General features: G+C 38.9%; 1 protein-coding gene across 5 annotated transcripts in view; it reads left to right on the top strand.

The window, feature by feature from the left end:
• The window catches only part of MAPKAP1 (MAPK associated protein 1), a 246,813-nt gene that overhangs the window by 23,858 nt on the left and 201,904 nt on the right, over positions 1-21,051 (top strand). For all 5 annotated transcript variants that reach the window (XM_021691308.1, XM_021691306.1, XM_044920481.1 and 2 more), the window contains 2 exons: positions 5,935-6,262; positions 8,712-8,801. In XM_021691308.1, coding sequence (XP_021546983.1) covers positions 6,004-6,262; positions 8,712-8,801 — 349 coding nt within the window. In that variant the 5' untranslated portion in view covers positions 5,935-6,003. The remainder of the gene's footprint in view (positions 1-5,934; positions 6,263-8,711; positions 8,802-21,051) is intronic.

Below are 21,051 nucleotides of genomic sequence, written 5' to 3'. Positions count from 1 at the left end.
CCTCTGCTTGTGTTTCTTCTCTCCCTGTGTCTTTCTCTGTCAAATAAATAAAATCTTAAAAAAAAAAAAAGAATTGGTAACATCCAGGGAAGTCTTGTTCAAGGCCCAAAGAAACAGTATTTGTAAAAATGTAAAGTAGCATTTCTAAACCATGTTCTGTGAATCTCTTTTTTTAAGATTTTATTTGGGAGAGACAGAGATAGTGAGAGAGAGCACAAGCGGGAAGGAAAGGGAGAAGCAGGCTCTCTGCTCAGCAGGGCCTCGACTTGGGGGCTTGATCCCAGGACAACTGGAATCATGACCTGATCCTAAGGCAGACGCTTAACTAACTAACTGAGCCACCCAGGCACCCCCTGTGAATCTCTTATACATTGATATGTGTTAGTGTTCCTGGAGGAAAAAATGATTAAGGATCAGATAAGTTTGGGATTTGGGATATATTGCATTGTGAGATTCCCCACTCTTGGAGATTCACAATATACATTAGTAGTTTGTTTTTTTTTAAGATTTTATTTATTTATTTGACAGAGAGAGAGAGACAGTGAGAGAGGGAACACAAGCAGAGGGAGTGGGAGAGGGAGAAACAGGCCTCCCGCCTAGCAGGGAGCCTGATGCGGGGCTCGATCCCAGGACCCTGGGATCATGACCTGAGCTGAAGGCAGACGCTTAATGACTGAGCCACCCAGGTGCCCCACATTAGTAGTTTAAAAGCATTGAGAAGTCTGTAATTAAACAGCAAGAAGAAAACTTAATTTTGTTTAATGTGGCATTTCCTAGACATTTTTTAAAAATTTAATTTAAAAAAATTGTATTAATACATAACAAAATTTACCATTTTAACCATTTTTAAGAGTATAGTTCAGTGACATTAAGTATGTTCACATTGTGCAACCATTGCCACCATCAGTCTCCAGAACTTTTTCATCTTTCCAAACTTAAACATACTTATTATAAATACTCCCCATTCCCCTCTCCCTCTAGCCCCTGGCATCCACCATTCTACTTTCTGTCTCTATGAATTTGACTACTCTAGGTGCCTCATATAAGTGGAATCATACAATATTTGTCTTTTTGTGACTTACTTCATTGAGCATAATCTCCTCAGGGTTCATCCATGTTGTGGCATGTGTCGGAATTTTCTTCCTTTTTAAGGCTATTGTATGTATATACCACATTTTGTTTATCCATTCTCTACCAGGTATTGTTAATGACTGTGTAGTATTCTGTTACATGTGTGTGTCATGATACACTCCTCACTGATGGATGTATATGTTACTTTTAGATTTTCAGTATAATAAACAATCCTGAGATAAATATTTTTGCATAGTTATCTCCTAAAGGCAAATCCTACAAGTAGGGTTTCCCAAAAGGTACTCATTATACTTTGATAGATGATACCACATTACCCTCTAAAAAGTCTCAATTTTCATTCCTTTTTACAATGCATGAGAGGGCTCCTTTCTCTGAACCCTGCCAACATTATGTTTTAAAAATCTTTGATCTTTACACAACTGATTAGAGAGAATAACTTGTTTTCATCTGTGTTTGGAATATCTTTGTCCTAGAAATCGAATCTACCTTCAAATGATAATTTGCTGCTCTTAAAGTGATTTAAGACATCCTTTTGGTTTTGAAAAGTAGTGTTGGGATAAATTGATAGTGTTCCAAGGTGACAGGTTTGTTTTTTTTTTAAGGATTTTATTTATTTATTAGAGAGAGAGGCTTGATCCCAGGACCCTGGGATCATGACCTGTGCTGAAGGCAGACACTTAACCCACTGAGCCACCCAGGGTCCATCCCAGGTGACAGTTTTGAAAGGCATATTGAAGAGAAGCTCTTGTATCTGTATTAATGGAAAAAAGGCAATCCTTTCTTTATAATCACACTACACATGACATGCTCATAGATGACTTATCTCTACAACAAAATTATATAGTCTTTGGAAGTCAGACAGCAACTCTTACTGAATTTCTGCCATGCGTAAGATGCTTTGTTGCCAGAAGGGATGTGGTGGTGTGTCTCCTGTCCCTGTGGAACTTACAGCCTAAATCCTCAAGTACATGTCATGGGAGGTGGAAGGCACATTTCCCAGGGCTCACTTCTTGGAATTCCCTATCAGAATTGGTATTGAATAATATTTGTTGAGTGAATCATTCAGATTCCTCATTGCATGAAGTCGTAGTATACCAATAGAGAAATTGTCTGCTCCTGTTGGGGATTTGGGGGCCTCTGTTCTACAAGGATAAAGTTAGGGACTTGGTGTGTGCCTTCAGAAGTATTTGTCCATAACTCTTTTCTTCATAGAGGTGATGGAGCAGATCTATTTTCCTAAAAAAAAAAAAGTATATATATATAAATACATACATACATACATATATATCTATGTGTATATACACACACACGCATATGTATATTCTGTTGAGGGTACTTAAGTATACTTTTGTTTCTTTGCCCTTCGCCATTTGACTTGTTGGTGCCAGAACACCCATTAAATGTGTTGGTTCTCACTGAAGCCCTTGTTTTTTGCAAGGGAGAGTTATTCAGTATGAAATTGAAAGCACCTGTCCCCTCTGCTGGCGCCTAGTTGCCTTACTGTCCTGGGGGAGACCCAGTGATTGCGATGAGGGTGTTGGCGGTTTTGACCATCTGTGATGCTATGATTTTGTTACAAAACAAATATTCTCATTTATAAGTAATTCCATGATTGTATACATCTCTGTGGTTTTATAAGTAATTCTTATTTTTACAAGTGAAATTTAAATGCTCCCCTTTAATTCTGTAATGTTTTCTGATTAATACACTTAAAATGGTAGGCTGACATTAAAATTTCTGAGACTTCGAGGAATCTCATTATATTAGGAAATACACTAGGACTGTATTAGGTTATAAACTATTTTAAAAAAAAGATTTATTTATTTATTTGTCAGAGAGAGCAAGCACAAGCAGGGGGAGCAGCAGGCAGAGGAAGAAGCAGACTCCCCGCTGAGCAAGGAGCCTGATGTGGGGCTCGATCCCAGGACCCTGGGATCATGGCCTGAGCCGAAGGCAGATGTTTAACCAGCTGAGCCACCCAGGCTTCCCTAGGTTATAAACTTTTTGATTCAGGGGTGCCTTACCTTGGCATTTCCCATTAGCCTCAGTGTAAAATAACTACTCAGTAAATATATTTGAATGAAAAAATGAAGATTAGTGTAATTCATTTGATTAGAGATGTTCCTCAGTTAAACTTTCTCTTAATCTCAGTATCTTTAAGAGTACCAAGTGATGTCAGTAGAATGTTACTAGACAAAAATTTTTAAAAGCTCTGTTGGTTGGGCACCTGGGTGGCTCAGTTGGTTAAGCGACTGCCTTCAGCTCGGGTCATGATCCTGGAGTCCCGGGATCGAGTCCCGCATCGGGCTCCCTGCTCAGCAGGGAGTCTGCTTCTCCCTCTGACCCTCCCCCCTCTCATGCTCTCTCTATCTCATTGTCTCTCCCAAATAAATAAATAAAATCTTTAAAAGAAAATAAATAAATAAATAAAAGCTCTGTTGGTTATAATGATTTATTAAGTAGATTTACCCCTATGTTCCATTTCTAGAAGAAACAAATGACAAGAAAGTCTGGTGTTGTAGGCCTTTCTAAAAATAAATACCTTCTAGGGACTGCCCAGCTTTCATGTTCCTTGCATCTCATAATGATTTTAAAGGAGGAAGGTGACTCAGGTGACCTGTAGAGTCCTCTCTCAGAAAGGAAGCACACATTTATTTTACATGCTGTGCACTTACTAAAGAAGGATGAATGTTGATATATTTTAGGATTACATTAAACAAGAATTGAAGGCTGAAGTTAGCAGTGATTATTTTCACCATCATCATTGTTATTCTTTTTTTTTTACTGAGACTTTCTTTTTTTTTTTATTCTTATGTTAATCCCCATACATTACATCATTAGTTTTAGATGTAGTGTTCCATGATTCATTGTTTGTGCATAACACCCAGTGCTCCATGCAGAATGTGCCCTCCTCAGTACCCACCACCAGGCTAACCCATCCTCCCACCCCCCTCCCCTCTAGAACCCTCAGTTTGTTTTTCAGAGTCCATCGTCTCTCACATCATTATTATTCTTAATACAGCTAATATTTAATTATGTGGCAGGTGCTCTTTTGAGCACTTTCCCTACATTATCTTCTATATCCTCTCATTCCTGGAGTCCCGTTTTATTAATGAAGAAAGAAAACAGGCTCAAAGAGGTTAAGATTATTTTGACCAAAATCACATAGCCAGCAAGTGGTAGGGTCAGGATTTGAACCCATTTCTACCTATCGGTCCTTATCCTGACCAGTGTACTCTAATACAGTAGTCCCCCTTCATCTGCAGAGGGTGAGTTCCAAGACCCATAGTGGATGCCTGAAAAACCATGGATGGTACCAAACCCCATGTGTACTATTGTTTCTCCTACACATACATAGCTATGATAAAATTTAATTTTTGAATTAGACGCAGTAAGATAAACAACAACAAAAATAAAACAGAACAATTATAACAATATACTGGAATAAAAGTTACATGAATGTGGTCTCTCAGAATATCTTATTGTACCGTAATCGACCTTCTTGTGATGATGTGAGATGATAAAATGCCTACGTGATGAGACAAAAGTGAGGTGAATGACATCGGTATTGTGACATAGCATTAGGCTACTAATATTTTTTTTTTTTTTTAGATTTTGTTTATTTGACAGAGAGAAAGCCCAAGCGGGGTGGGGGGTGGCAGAGGGAAAGGGAGAAGCAGGCTCCCCACTGACCAGGGAGCCTGATTCAGGACTTGATCCCAGGACCCTAGGATCATGACCTGAGCCAAAGCAGACGCTTAACCAACTGAGCCACCCAGGTACCCCTGGTTACTATTATTGACCTTCTGACGATACATCAGAAGGAGGATCATCTGCTATTGGACCTGTGTTGATCACGAGTAACTGAAACTGCAGAAATTGAAACCACAGATGAGGGGAGACTACCATGTTTTCTTTTTTGAATAGTCCCATTTAACTGAGGAGATACCATCTTGTTCCCAGAATAAACATCATTTTAGTTTCAACAGGATTCAGGAAGCAGTTCTTACAATGAGGTTTCTAAAATAAGAAATTAATTTGGTAGCAGGGAAGCTTGATTAATAAAGTTTACTTTAAAAGCACAATACTGGGGCGCCTGGGTGGCTCAGTCGGTTAAGCATCCTACTCTTGATTTCAGCTCAGGTCACTGTCTCAGGGTCCTGAGATCGAGCCTGTGCTGGGCTCTGCACTGGGTGTGGATCCTGCTTGGGATTCTCTCTCTCCCTCTGCCCCACCCTGCCCCCCTAAAATTAAATGAAATAAAATAAAAGCACAATACTGTCTTAAACCAGAAGAAAGGAAAATGTATTTATTGAACAAAATTACTTTGGTGGTTCATTTTTTTTTTTAATCCCTAGCAACTCAAAGTATTGTCTGTGTTCTTTTAGTTACCTCACAGCCATATGATAAAGAGGGGGAAATGTAAACGAAAGAAATGCAGTTTCATACTTTAGCACATAATTTGAGGAAAATACAACTTGTCCCCCCATGACCTTATAAAGTATTGAAGAGACTGCATGGGAATGAAGGGAGAAAGAAAGGAAAATTTATTGTTTTAAAAGTAATTATGTGCTTTGAGTGGCCTAAGGAGTCACTATTATTTGTATTGCAAGAGAGGAAGCCATCCTCTCTGATACCATGGAGAGCTCATTGACTAGAGCTGTAGCCCCTAGTGCTTATAAGGATTTCCTTTCAGCCTAGACTTAATCCTTGTAAGCTCCTAGGTACAAGGATAAATGTTGATTTTCAAGGTAGCATTTTACTAATTTGAATTTGTTTGAAAAATGATTCAGTCATTTTCTTCCTTATTCTTAAATATTGCTGTGTACATCATGTTTCTAGGGAGGTGAGCACGTGAAACAATATGAAGAGGAGAAAATAGCCTTTTAAGGAAATTGGCCCACAGAAAGGATGGCCTTCTTGGACAATCCAACTATCATTCTAGCTCATATTCGACAGTCACATGTGACCAGTGATGACACAGGAATGTGTGAGATGGTTCTCATTGATCATGATGTTGACCTAGAGAAGATTCATCCTCCTTCAATGCCTGGAGACAGTGGGTCAGAAATTCAGGGAAGCAATGGCGAGACTCAGGGCTATGTATATGCCCAGTCAGTCGATATTACCTCAAGTTGGGACTTTGGTATTAGAAGACGCTCAAATACAGGTAAACATTGCCTTTTAGTCATGTCTTCTGAACTGTAAATCAGTCAGTAATCTTACAGAATAATGCATAATGTTGGAATAGGTTTAATGGGGAAAGTTTCTGTGTATTAACAGGAACATGCATGTATTACAGTAAGAGCGAGTCTAAACAACATCTCCCTCTCCATGACTGAATGGAGAGCGCCTCTGGAATGATGCTATCAGAAGGAAGTAGAAGACGAATAGATGAAAAAGGTGGCTATGAGAGGCATGTTGGATGTTCTGTTTCTAAAAAGTCCTCATGTAGAAAGGGAAGTAGACTTATTTTGAGTATCTTCACAGAGCAACATTAGTCCCAGTGGGTCTACTACCTGGGTAGCAGGTTTCAGGTTGACATAATAAAGAACCTTTAATACAGAGAGCTGACCAGCCAAGGAGTGCTGCTGCTGGAGCCATTTCTTGGCCCTGGAGGGCTTATGGGGGGCTAGGAGGGATTGGAGGTAAATAGCTGAATATTTGTTAGGGCTGCTTTTAATAGAAATTCCTACATTGGGTGTGAGACTAGAAAAGATGCCCCTGTTTTTGATATATTATCTTTATTTTCTTAAGTTGATCTCTACCCTTTGATCTTTGTGGCTTGAAAAAGCTAAACTTTGGTACGTACATATTCAGTCATTAGCTTTTGAAAGCTTATCATTGCCCATTTTCCAGCTTACGTGTTTTGGAAACCTTTCAAGGGGAATGGGATGAACCAAGGCCTTTACTTAGATAAATTATTTAGAATATGTAATGTAGTTCTAATATGACAGGGTGTGCTAGGAGGTGTTTGTTTTTTTTTTTTTTTTAGGTAATCGAAAATATCTCTACTAATCTAGTAGCAGTAACCTGCTAACTCCCAGGAAAAGTAACGATAGGAGATGTGGTAGAACATTGAAAATATTTGCATGTTTATTTTTGTGGTCCAAAGGTAAAATGCACATAAAGGAGTACTGCAGGATACAATGTATAGTGCAAGGCATGTTAAGGTTTTGGTTCAGAATTCAGCATTCTGAGACCTCTCCAAAGAATAATTTGCTCTTATGATGAACATAATTAATAGCATTTCCCAGTATCTCAAGGAACTTTTATCAGAATAGGATTTGAGTGCAGGTTTGAATATAATTTAGAACCATTGGTTCTCAGTTCTCTAGTTGAAACTGACTTCCTTGCAAGTTATTGAGATGATATCTTATATGACAGGTTGAATGGATTTCAGTAGGAGAATGCTGCTAAATTGAGAGCTTTATGATTATGTTACTTTGGCTGTACTCTTCACATTTATTAATTGCAATTGAATGTATTTTCCTTCAATGGAGTTTGGTTAGATACAGTGACATTGTCAGAATGCTTTTGCCGGCACAGTTTACATTTATGGCAAGATCAGTTTCAGTGTTTCCCTACCACAGTGCTAAGGCAAGCATGTATGATTTCCTACCTTGCAAGAGGTTGAAAGAGAAATTTACTTATTTATTTTTTGTTAGCATTGTGCCAGGAAAGGAAGTTGAAGATTAGCCAGAGGAAACTAATCTCAAGAAATGGCATCAATTAGGACTTTCTTTTCCATTGTGGTTTCCATATGCAGTAGTTGTTAATGTATGCTGAACAATATTTCTTTAAAAGATCAGTTCATTGATTTTTGAAGGTTGATCAGCCAGTGGTAATATAATCTCACAAATGCATGATTTTAGGTGATGCTTTTGTTATTGTTGTTGGAATTTCTTAAGATAGCACTTAGATGCTAATAATTACAGTTGTGGGGTGTCCTAGCGACCAAAGAATTTACTTTTTAATTCTTGCAGCATATCTTAAAATTTTGTATAAGAAAAATTATTCTTTTTAAGATTTGACTAATGTTACAAAGATACAAATCATTTATTTTACTACCTATAAACTGTTTCAGCCCACTGAAGAAAAGCTATGCTAATTTATATAGCTTTGACATTTTATAATTTTCATGATTTTTAGATAAAGGATTTTATATTTAAAACTTTAATAGTCTAGTCTGAGTTCATTTATCTTTAATTTTTGAAACGGGTAGAGTAATTCATAACCGTAATTTTATTCCTGTAATGTAATATTCACTTCAGTTCATTTGTGCATTAAAATTCCTTTAAGACCGTTATTAATGATTTATATAATGAAATGTCGTATTAATCACAGAAGTTTTCACATTTTATTATTCTCTTCCATGTTAATACTATCTTTATGATCTCTATTAATGTTTTATATCCTCTAATTTCAATTATAAATCAAGAATATTTTCATGTTTTTGTTGGTATTTGCTTTTCAGGGGTGCCACCTTTAAAATTTTATGACTTTTTCCCTACATACGCAATATAAAACATCTTTATTCATATAAAGGTAGTTAATTATGTCTTTGTTTATAGTAAACTTTCATTGACAAACTTATAGTTATAATATTTCTTTTCAAGCTCAAAGATTAGAACGACTCCGAAAAGAGAGACAAAACCAGATCAAATGCAAAAATATTCAGTGGAAAGAAAGAAATTCTAAGCAATCAGGTAAATGGAAATAATTTTAATTGTTAATTTGAGATTTACATATTTAGTTTATATTATTAAATAAGAGCTTTTATTATTTAATTCATCTTTTTAAATCCTCTGAGCAGATACCGCTTGTGTTTTGAGCTTTGAATGCTTTCACTTGGGTGCCCTGGGCCCCCTGAAGCTGTGTGTTCTTTAGGTCTTATGTTTTTGGTCACTCTTCATTCTGGGTCACAGGAATTGGTGTGTGCAGAGCACACTTTTTACAAACTCTCATGCCAGTACCTTGTTCTTAGGGTTAAGGAATACCTATGGTTTGGATGGGCCTCTGGGTTATAGATTCCTCCTGGCAGTTCCAACCTAGACTTTCCCTTGCCTATTAGTGGCCGCATTAACAATCTATTTTGCATATACGCTAATTCTTTTCCTTTAGCTTAACAAGCGTTATGTTGCTGGTATTATTAGCATTTGTAGTTTGTGTTCATATGGTATGTGTAGTAAAAAGCTGACCATATTACATTTTTTCAAATCTTCAATCTCAGCAGGAAGAGAAAACTTTAAAAAATATCAAAATAAAATGCTATTGAAGTATTTTCTAATGTTTATCTCATGTGTCCTAGATTTTCTCTTTTTTCCTCCTTTCAAAGAAATGTCTGAACTCTGTCCTCTATGTCTTCCAGCACCTACTACCACCCTGGCACATAATAGATGTCCAATTAATTTTTGTTGACTGACTCCATTGCCACATAATACTTATAAAACTAACAATATTAATGATTATTATATTAACATCAGCACCTATCTAGTGCTGTTCTAAGCACTTTATACACATTACCTCCAATGCAGTGATCTTATAAGGTATAGCTATTGCTGTTGTTAACAGATGAGACAGAGACTCGGAGAGCTTTAACTTGCTAAAGTGATAAGCCCAGAAAGTGATAGTGCAGGAGAGCCATATTTTGTATCTAGCTCTGTCTGCAAGTAAAGGCCAATCTCTCTCTGCTAAAGAAACTATATAAAATGGTTATTGCTTTCTCCTGCTGTGGTTGTAAACCCAGGTGTGCTCAGTGGGTATGATTTTCTTAATGATTGCTTCTAAATGACAACTGTGTAGAACCAGAAACCTCATTCACTTCTTACATCTTATTTCTAGGTCTTCCTATAGTTCTCCTTGAATATCTATTTAGTTTTGCTCTTGATACTTTAAAAATTTCTCTAGGCTGGCCTTTTCTGTTGATCTAGTTAATACTTCTCTTTTGTATTTATCACAAACTGAAAATCTTTATATTGTTTATCTTGTCCACTTTCTTCAAATTTTTCATGTATCTAATGCCTTTTCTATTAATCTTTTCTTAATGAATATAGAGCCGTTTATCTAACCTCATCTCTCCAGTTACCCTTTGTTTTGCCTTCTTCACTTCCTTTTTTTTTTTTTTTAAAGATTTTATTTATTTATTTGAGAGAGAGAATGATAGAGAGAAAGCATGAGAGGGGGGAGGGTCAGAGGGAGAAGCAGACTCCCCGCTGAGCAGGGAGCCTGATGCGGGACTCGATCCCAGGACTCCAGGATCATGACCTGAGCCGAAGGCAGTCGCTTAACCAACTGAGCCACCCAGGCACCCTTCACTTCCTTATCTTAAAACAATTACAAATAAATAGGATGAATAGAGCACCTCACATATAACTGCATTAATCCCCTTTACAATGTGAGTTCTTCAACTTAAATTTTGATACATTTCCCACTTACTCCTTAAAGTCTAATCCACTTTAACTTCTAGTGTTTCACAGAATGTGCTAGAGAAATAAATAGCCTCCTTTTTTGCTTTCATTTGGAGCCATACTGTTCATTATTTGTGTATACTTCTCTCTCCCTCAGTTTCCATCCCTCTTATTTCCGTCTGTCACAGATTTCAGTAATTGATCCTGTGATCCTACTGCTGGAAAAGCTCCTTCTTAATATACTTGTCCACTCTTCGAGATGTTGACCTTGAGCCAGGCCAGTGAACCTCATCAATGCACAGAGGAATAGTTTTGAATTCTCTGTTCAGCTGGGTTCCATCATTACCACAGGTTGGCACTCTGGGTGTCCTGAAATGTGTTAGAAAAGTGGAGTCAGCAGTCCAGTAAACATCTACCTGGCAAACTGAGCAGCCACTCTGTTTGCATACATCTCTTAAGCACATACTCTCTTTTGGCAAGAAATGCCACAGTCAGATCCTTTTGATCTTCATTGGGAATTTTGGTTAGGTTATCATTTATTCATTCTCTCATTCTTTTTCTGCTGTTTACATTTTGCTAAAAATGCTTTCATCTGTTTTTCTTATTTTTTATTTTATTCCCTACTAGAAAAGTCATTATTATGAATGTGATGACCTCCCCTGGAATGTTTTTCTACATCCCATCCATCTTTTAAGATACAACAGAAATGCAGTCTTTTCATAGAAAAGTTGGAAGGGATCTGAGAAGCTGTCTGGTCTATATCCTGAAGTTCTCTATGAACTTACTGAGCCTTATGCCCTGAGATCACATGACAAAGAGAATACCTTAGAGTAAGATCCTTGTAGTATTTTTGTAGCTAGAGCTGCATAGGTAAATGTGAAGGTGGTCATTGGAAGACAGCTTGTCAGGAACAATGTCAAATCAAGCCCTGGTGCGTACACACACACACATACACACGCATATAAATAAAATCTTAGAATGTATTTTAAGTTTATTTTTTATTTATTTATTTTTAAGTAATCTCTACATCCAACATGGGGCTCGAACTCATGACCCCAAGATAAAGAGTTGCATGCTCTTCTGACAAGCCAGCCCTATGCCCCAAGCCTCGGTATTTTTAATTTTATTGTTTTGAAATGGTGTTGGTATATTTTTTACAAAATTTATTACTACTCTTATTCACTGAGTCATTCAAGAAGAGTTTCTTCCATACCTTCTGTGTGCATAGTAATTCTATGCTAGGTGCTTGGGGAATACGTGATCCCTGCCCTCAAGAAGTTTGAAGTCTAGTGAGAAGGAAAAGCTATTTACACATGAAGTTAAATAGTAACTCACAAACAATGTAGTGTGTATATCAGTTATTTATGAATATTCCTGAAGTTTTCTTTATGTAACTTCTAGTATTGGTTAAAACAGCAGTTCCCAGATACAGTGACTGTGTAAAAATCAGAAATGCATCCAAAAGTGCATGTTATAATGGCTTCCATATAAATCTGTAGCCCTACCTGTGGAATTCCTAATTCAAAAGATAGAGATCAGGGTCCGTAAATCTATATTTTTCAGAAGCTCCCTGGGTGATTCTTATGACTAACCAGTGCTGGGGATCACGGGCATATAAGTATGCCAGCCCCTAAGTTTACTTCCTCTTCATGCAAATAACTTAGCTGTTAATATTTCTATATTATATGTGAGAAAACTGGAACCCAGAGGCTAAGTAACTTTTTCAAGTTACTTACTTAAACAAATAATAAGTGGCAAAGCCAGAATTCTTCTCCTGGCCAGTCCTACCCCAAAGACTGTAGTCTTTCTACTCTCTCCCATTCTCCCATACTGTTGGCAGAGAGGAGCTGCTTCTGGAGCTTTGGGTATTGAGGAGGCTTTGTGTTCCCTTGTTCCTTTCCTCCTCTGTGTCAGCGATGGCCAGGGTTCAGGAAGGTTGCCAAGACCTCTATATTAAAAGAAAATTTCTTTACAGGAAATCTGAAAGAAAATATAAAAATGAAGATAAGCTACCAATATTCTCACTTTCAGAGGAACTGCTGTTGTTAACATTTTGATGTATTTTTCTAGATTCTATTTATATAGGTATATATATTTTAAATATTCTAAACATACCTCTTACGATGCTTTTTGTATGTACAAATAGTACATAAATGCAGTGTTTTGTCTTGTCTCCATATTGTTCCTGCACTTTTATTTCCAGATGTTTTGTATTTTGTGCTATCCTTGTAATTAGCATCTTCTTCCGCATAACTTTCTTACTGCTCTTGTGAGGAAATCTATTGTCTTTATATATCTGTTTTGTATCCAGTCACTCACTGAATCCTTATTAGTTCTAATATGCATTCCCATCTTCCTAATGCTATCGTATGTGCTTTCTCATAAGCCTGATGATAATTAAATTTCTAGGCTATTGTTCTTTAAGTTCTCTGTTTGTTGGGGATTTCCAACTGTTTATATTGGTTAGAACTTTTCAGCTGCAAATGACGTAGAGCAAGTGAAGTTGAAGAGCAGCTTGAAGTTGAGCAACTCAAGAGGTTCAGCTGTGCCTTATTAATGGCTTGGAACCAGGAGAAAAGGCTCTCATTACCAGCCCCCGTCTCATTTCTGCTTCTTTGTGCCCGTTTCCTCTCTCCTTCCTCCCTCTCTTCTGCCTCCCTATCCCCGCAGCTATTTTTTCTACTTCTCTTCCATAGTTAATCATTTAACAAGGTTTTATTTAGCTCCGAAAATATGCAAGGACAGCTAGGCCCTTGTAGGCCTAGCAGATACAGCAGTGAACAAGACAAAAGTCCCTACCCTCATGGATCTTGTGGGGGAGAGAGAGAGCAAACAAACCCAGTATTGTCACAATGGGATAAGTGGCAAAGCAAAAAATATATTCAGGTAAGGGGGATAAGGAATGCGAGGTAGGGAATTTTGCTATTTTTTATATGGTGATCAGGGAAGGCCTTCATTGGGAAGGTGATGCTTGAGCAGAGTTCTGAAGGAATGAGCCAGGGAGATACTGGAAAATGGGTGTCCTAAGATGAAGGAGAGCGAAGGTTCTGTGATGCAAGTGTGCCTGATGTATCCAAAGAATAGCAAGGAAGGGGCGCCTGGGTGGCTCAGTTGGTTAAGCGACTGCCTTCAGCTCAGGTCATGATCCTGGAGTCCCTGGATGGAGCCCCGCATCGGGCTCCCTGCTCGGCAGGGAGTCTGCTTCTCCCTCTGACCCTCCCCCCTCTCATGTGCTTTCTCTCTCATTCTCTCTCTCTCAAATAAATAAATAAAATCTTTAAAAAAAAAGAATAGCAAGGAAGGATGTTTATTGACTAGAGTAGAAAAAGAGAAGAGTGGGCTCGGAGAGGTGGTGAGAGAGCTGATCATGGAGGATCTTGTAAGGAACTTAATTTTTACTGGGTAAGGTGATTTGATCGGAGTAGGGATATGATTGATAAGTTACTTACTCCCCCCGCAGGTTAAATTTAAATGTTTTTTTTTTTTAAAGATTTTATTTATTCATTTGAGACAGAGAGAGAGAGCATGAGCAGGGAGAGAGGCAGAGGGAGAAGCAGGCTCCCCGTTGAGCCAGGAGCCCGATGTGGGGCTCAATCCCAGGACCCTGGGATCATGACCTGAGCCGTAGGCAGATGCTCAACCATCTGAGCCACCCAGGCGCCCCCCCCCAGGTTAAATTTAAACAACTTCTTATTATGGAAAATTTCAAACATATACAAAAATAAAGAATGATATAATGAACTCCTGTATACTCATCACCCAGCTTCAGCAATTATCAACATATGGCCAGCCTTGTGTCTTTTCTCCATTTACCTCCCCTCCCCTCCCCGATTTTTTTTTAAGATTTTGTTTATTTATTTAGTGAGCACTCAAGCTGGGTGGAGGGGCAGAGGAAGAGGGAGAGAGACAATCTCAAGCCAACTCCACGCTGAGCTCGGAGTCCAACTTGGGGCTCTATCCCATGACTCCAAGATCACAACCTGAGCTGAAATCAAGAGTCTGATGCTTAACCGACTGAGCCACTCAGGCACGCCCCCGCACCCCACCAGATTAATTTTAAGCAAATCCCAGCTGTAGTATAATTTCATACCTAAATACTTGTGTATTTTTTAATGCATAAGAAAACTGCAATAGTACTACTCTCCAGAAACTTAGCAGGAATTCTTTGATATTAACAAACATTTCCCTGATTTTCTCAAACGTTTCTTTCTTTTTCTTTTGCCAGTTCGTTCAGGTCTAGATCTAAGGTCCACACATTTGGTTGACGTGTTCCATTTCCTTTTTAATCTATAGATTCTCCTTTACTTTTTTTCCTTGTAATTTATTTAAGGAACTGGGTCATTTGTCTTATTGAATTTCCTACATTCTAGATTTTGCTAATTGTATCTCTGTGGTCTCATTTAATATGTTCCTCTGCCCTCTTTATTTCCTGTAAACAGGGAATTGGATCTAAAACTTGCTAAGATTGAAGTTTGATTTTATGATAAGAATATTTTGTATGTGCTGATCTGTACTTCATATTGCATCATATCAGGAAATATGGAATGACTTCTTGTCTTTTTTATGATGTTCAGATTGATGGTAGAATTAGGTGTTGTTCACCCATTATTAAGTTACTCCCATCAGCTTTTCTTCTAATGGTTTTAGTGGTCATTGATAGGCTTTACCTAGATGAATTATTTCATTAGGAGTTGCAAAATAGTGATTCTAATTTTATTGGTCTTCATATAAAGAACAACTTTTCCTAATCTATTATTTGGTTATTCTCAGATATAGTCCCTACAAGAAAGACAGGATAAATGCTTGATTCTTACATATTACCTTCTCCAGATCTGGCCAGAATTAGCCATTTGTTTAGAGAGTCTTGATTCTTTTTTAGTGGTAAATGGCATTGGAAGACCAAAACTTGAACTCTAGAGGTGCTCACTGGATTGGTTTTGTTCCTTGTAGGCCTTTCAGTGGATAGAGCTCAGAAAAAGATAAATTTAAGAGGAAATACATTATGAGTTAATGCTGAAAATTCCTATTTGAATTTAGGATTATAGAGTGTTTACTTTGATTTTATGTTTATGTATCTTTTCTCTTATGCTGAAAATCTTGGTTCCAGAATAGAAATATCACCATCATTACTAACACTGTGATTACTTAAAACAGTTTAAGATTTTTTTTTTTTTTGCCCTTTTGATATGTTCCATTAGGGAATGTACAGTCAAATTGCTTTGTGATAAAGTTACTTAAAATAATTTCTCTCTTTGTAGTTAAATGCCAACTCAATATTACACTTAGGTTTGTTCATTTCATTTTGCTTTTATTTTTAGAGATTGCACTTCTGATTTTCTTTAATAACTATATAAAACATTTATGTGTCCAAAGTTGAATACATAAAACAAGGTAAAATCAGAGAAATCTAGTTTCAATTCCTGTCTCTTCTACTCTTCTTATAGTCTATTTATTTTATTATATATATATGTGTGTGTATATATATAAATATATTTTTTTTTTGAGAGAGAGAGAGAAAGAAGGGGTGGGGGGCATTACTCTAATAATGTACAGAGTGTTATTTCCCCATAGCCATAAACTTTTAAATTTTTGCCAATCTCATAGATATGTAATGGTATCTCAGCATAGTTTTAATTTGCATATCCCTTATTATAAATGTGGTTGAGCATCTTTCCATTTGTTAAGAGCCATTTGAATATCTTTTTCTGTGGACATTTCATATTTCTTTTCCATTTTTCCATAGAGTTTTTGTTCAGTGTCTTCTCTACTTTCAGAATCTTTATATAGTAGGAATATTAACCTTTCTTCTTTCCTAGTTTATCATTTTTCTTTTTTTACATGGCTAATTTTTTCCTACACAAAAATGTTTTAATTTTATGTGGCCAAATTGATCAGTTTTCTTCTTATTGTGATGTTTATAACCTAACATTTTATTTTATTTATTTATTTTTTAAAGTATTTATTTATTTGACAGAGACACAGCAAGAGAGGGAACACAGCAGGGGGAGTGGGAGAGGGAGAAGCAGGCCTCCCGCCGGGAGCCTGATGCAGGGCTTGATCCCAGGACCCCGGGATCATGACCTGAGCCGAAGGCAGTCGCTTAATGACTGAGCCACGCAGGCGCCCTATAACCTAACATTTTAAAAGACTCCTGTTGGCTGCTATGTTGGGAGGAGACTGGCAGGAGTAGGCCAAGGGGGCAAGGGCCAAAACAAGAAGATCAGTTTGAAGGTGGTGGTAATAATCCAGCGTTGGTAGCTGTGAAAGTGGTTCTGGTTCTATTCTGAAATTTTTATTGATGGACAGGATGTTGGATATGAGAAAAAGAGAAGAGGGGAGATGACTCCTAAGTTTTTGGCCTAACATGATTTAGTTGCCATTAATTAAGAAGGAGAGGCCTGTGGGAGGGGCAGATTTGGGGGAAGATAGAGTTTGGTTATGGACATGTAAACTTTGAGATACCTATTGGACATCCAAGTGGAGGCATCAAATAGAAAGTTGAATGTGTGAGTCTGTAATTTCAGGGAGTGTTTAGGTCTACGAATAATTATTTGGGAGCTATCAGCATGTAGAGGATATTTATTTAGGTTTTCCCTTTTTATTTATTTTTATTGAGGTATGCTTTCTATATTCTGAAATGTACAGATATTAAGTTCAGTGACTTGTGACAAACATATACACCTGTGTAATCCCAATCAAGTATAGAGCATTTGTGTACCCCAGAAAGTTCCCTTGTGCCTCTTTCTAGTCAGGCTACTGCCCAGAGGCAGCTGTTGTTCTGATTTATATTACCACAACTTAGTTTCTCCTCAAGTTGATAATATTTAGGACAGAAGGCTGGATGAAATCACCAAGGGTGTGAATGTAGATAGAGAAAAGAAAGGTCCAAATACTATGACTTGGGGAATGCCAAAGATTTGAGGGGAAAATGAGGAATTGGCAAAGAAACTAAGAAAGAGTAACCTGAAAGATAGCGTGAACACCAGATGGAATGGAGTCCTGGAAACCAAGTGAAAAAGCTATTTCAAAAAGGAGTGAGGGCGCCTAGGTGGCTCAGTCCTTAAGCGTCTGCCTTCGGCTCAGGTCATGATCCCAGGGTCCTGGGATCAAGTCCTGCATCAGGCTCCCCGCTCAGCGGGGAGTCTGCTTCTCCCTCTCCCTCTGCCTGCCGCTCTGCCTACTTGTGCTCTATCTCTGTCAAATAAGTAAAATCTTAAAAAAAAAAAAAAAAAGGAGTGAGTTGATGAACTGTTTCAAATGCTGTCACAAGCTCTTGAAAGATGAGGATTCAAAATTTACCAATAGATTTAGCAACAAGAGGATCATTGGTGACCTCAAAAACTGCTTTCGTGGAGTGGTGGGGCCTGAGGGCCTCACTGGAGTGGGTTTGAGGGAATGGGAGGAGAGGAACTGGACAGCAAGAACATAGACAGTCATTTTGAGGAGCAGAAAAATGGTGTAGTAACTAGAAGGGAGTATAAGATCGAAAGAGGGTTTTTATTTATTTAGAAAAATTTATTTATTTGAGAGAGAGTGCCTACACGCAAGCAGGGGAGGGGCAAAGGGAGAGGGAGAGAATCCTCAAACAGACCCCCGCCAGCACAGAGCCCAACATGGGGCTCGATCCCAGGACCCTGAGATCATGACCTGAGCCCAAACTGAGTCAGATGCTCAACCGACTGAGCCACCCAGGCGCCCCCCTCCCGTTTTTTTGTTTTTGTTTTTTTTAAATGAGCAGTATTTCAGTATCTTTGTGTGCTCATGCAACTAATCCAGTAAGAGGGAAAGCTGAAAATGGGAGAGAATTGCTTGAGTGATGCCCTTGAGTCAGCAAGAAGTCAGCCCCTGGGGGCGCCTGGGTGGCTCAGTCGTTAAGCGTCTGCCTTCCGCTCAGGTCATGATCCCAGCATCCTGGGATCGAGCCCCACATTGGGCTCCCCGCTCAGCGGGAAGCCAGCTTCTCCCTCTCCCACTTCCCCTGCTTGTGTTACTGTTCTCGCTATCTCTCTCTCTGTCAAATAAATAAATAAAATCTTAAAAAAAAAAAAGTCAGCCCCTGAATGCACAAAGGAGGTGCTGGTCTGAGGTAGGGGCCTAGGCAGTTCAGCCATGGTAGTAGGAAGGAAGGCAGGTAGAGGTGTAGGTGAGAACATGCAAAAGGTCTCCTTTGGTTGTTTCTACTTTTCTGTGACACAGGAGGAAGGAAGAAAGGGAGGGAGGAGAAGGGAGGGAAATGGAGGGGAGGGGACAGAGGAAAGAAATGTCAGAGGTTGAGGAAAGAGGTCTAAGTTTGAATTAGTGTGAGAATGGAATTGTTAATATATCATCACTTCGGGGGCGGAGCAAGATGGCGGAGGAGTAGGAGACCTGGATTTCGTCTGGTCTCAGGAATTCAGCTGGATAGGGATCAAACCATTCTGAACACCTACAAACCCAACAGGAGATCGAAGAAAAGAATAGCAACAACTCTCTGAACAGAAAAGCGACCACTTTCTGGAAGGTAGGACGTGCGGAGAAGTGAATCCGAGGCGATATTCGGGAGGATAGACGGCGGGAGAGGGGCCTCCGTCGGCCACTTCTGGCAAGTGATAGAGCCGCGGAGCACAAAATTGGAACTTTTAAAAGTCTGCTCCGCTGAGGGACGTCACTCCGGTGGCTAAGCGGGGGATGGAACCCTCGCGGGACAGTGTGGTCTCAGGACCCTCGGGGTCACAGAAAGACCGGGGGTGCCTGAGTGCGGCAGAGCTCCCAGGTATCGGGGCAGGGAAGCTGGCTGCAGAGACGGAGCCAAGGCGCGGGCTCTCAGCTCGGGGTTGCCATAAACCGTGATCCGCGGCACAGTCGGGCCCCTCCTCCTCCAGCAGGGACCCAACAAGCGGCAGATCTGGGGAGACTCACCTTCCTCCCCCGGGAGGAGCCGCGCGGGCGCGCACCGCAGGGATCTGCTGGGTTTGGAGACTCCACACGGGGTCGTGTGCCGAAGATAGAAATGCGTGGTCACAGGCCGGGTGAGCACGGAGTGCGGCTGGAGACCGGGGAGACGGGAGTGACTGACGGCTTTTCTCTGGGAGCTCACTGAGAAGCAGGGCCCCAAGTTCTCAGCTCCTCCGGGGCGGAGATTGGGAGGCCGCCATTTTTACTCTCCGCCTCCAAAGCTGTAGGGAAAGCTCGCAGGGAACAAAAGCTCGGGAGAGCAAACCCAAGCAGATTACTTAGCCGGGAGGGGGCAAGGGCGGGACAATTCTGCCTCCGGCAAAGACATTTGGAAACCATGGCAACAGGCCCCTCCCCAGAAGATCAGCGAGAACAGCCAGCCAAGACCAAGTTTACCAATCAATGAGAACAGCAGAACTCCAGCGCTAGGGGAATACTACACATAGAATTCATGGCTTTTTTACCATGATTCTTTAGTCTTTCAAAGTTAATTTTTTTTTTAACTGTCTTTTTTTTTCTTTTTTCTTTTTTTTTAATTTTTCTTTTTCCCTTTTTCAACCAACATCTTATCAATCCCTTTTTTAAAAAACATTTTTATTTTTCATTTTTAGAGTCATATTCTATCCCTTCATAGTAGTTACCCGTATTTTTGGCATATATATATGTTGTTCTCTCCTTAAAATTTTGAGATAGTTTCTTCTAACAGATCAAAATATACCCTAAATCTCTAGTATATGGTTTTTTCTACTCCCCTGCCTGATCACATTCTCTCCCTTTTTTTTTTCTCTTCTTTCTTTTTTCAAACAACTTCTTATCAATTCCTTTTATAAAATTTTTTATAATTTCCATCTTTACACTCATATTCCATCCCTTCATCATATCAACCCTTATTTTTGTACATATATAAGTTTTTCTTTCTTTAAAATTTTGGGAGGCACTTTCTTCTAACAGACCAAAATACACCCCAAATCTAGTGTGTGGCACTGATCTATATACCAGCCTGATCATATTTGATCACATTCTGGTTTTTTTTGTTGTTGTTGTTTTGTTTTGTTTTTATCTTTATCTTTTTCTTTTTCTTTTTCTTTTTTCTCTCTTTCCCTTTCTTTTCCCACTGCTTCAGGTCTTTTCTGATTTGTTTAGAGTATATTTTCTGGGGACATTGTTACTCTGCTAGCATTTTGTTCTCTCATTAATCTATTCTCCTCTGCACAAAATGACAAGACGGAAAAAATCACCTCAACAAAAAGAACAAGAGGTAGTACCGACTGCCAGGGACCTACTCAATACAGACATTAGTACGATGTCAGATCTAGAGTTCAGAATCATCACTTTAAAGATACTAGCTGGGCTTGAGAAAAGCATGGAAGTTATTAGAGAAACCCTTTCTGGAGAAATAAAAGAACTAAAATCTAACCAAGTTGAAATCAAAAAGGCTATTAATGGGGTGCAATCAAATATGGGGGCACTAACTGCTAGGATAAATGAGGCAGAAGAGAGAATCAGTGATATAGAAGACCAAATGATGGAAAATAAAGAAGCTGAGAAAAAGAGAGATAAACAACTATTGGATCACGAGGGCAGAATTCGAGAGACAAGCGATACCATAAGACGA

This window comes from Neomonachus schauinslandi, chromosome 13, assembly GCF_002201575.2.
Source record: "Neomonachus schauinslandi chromosome 13, ASM220157v2, whole genome shotgun sequence".
In the NCBI taxonomy this organism is placed as follows: domain Eukaryota; kingdom Metazoa; phylum Chordata; class Mammalia; order Carnivora; family Phocidae; genus Neomonachus; species Neomonachus schauinslandi.
Note: the sequence above shows the minus strand (reverse complement) of the source record. Positions and strands in the feature narration are given on the sequence as shown.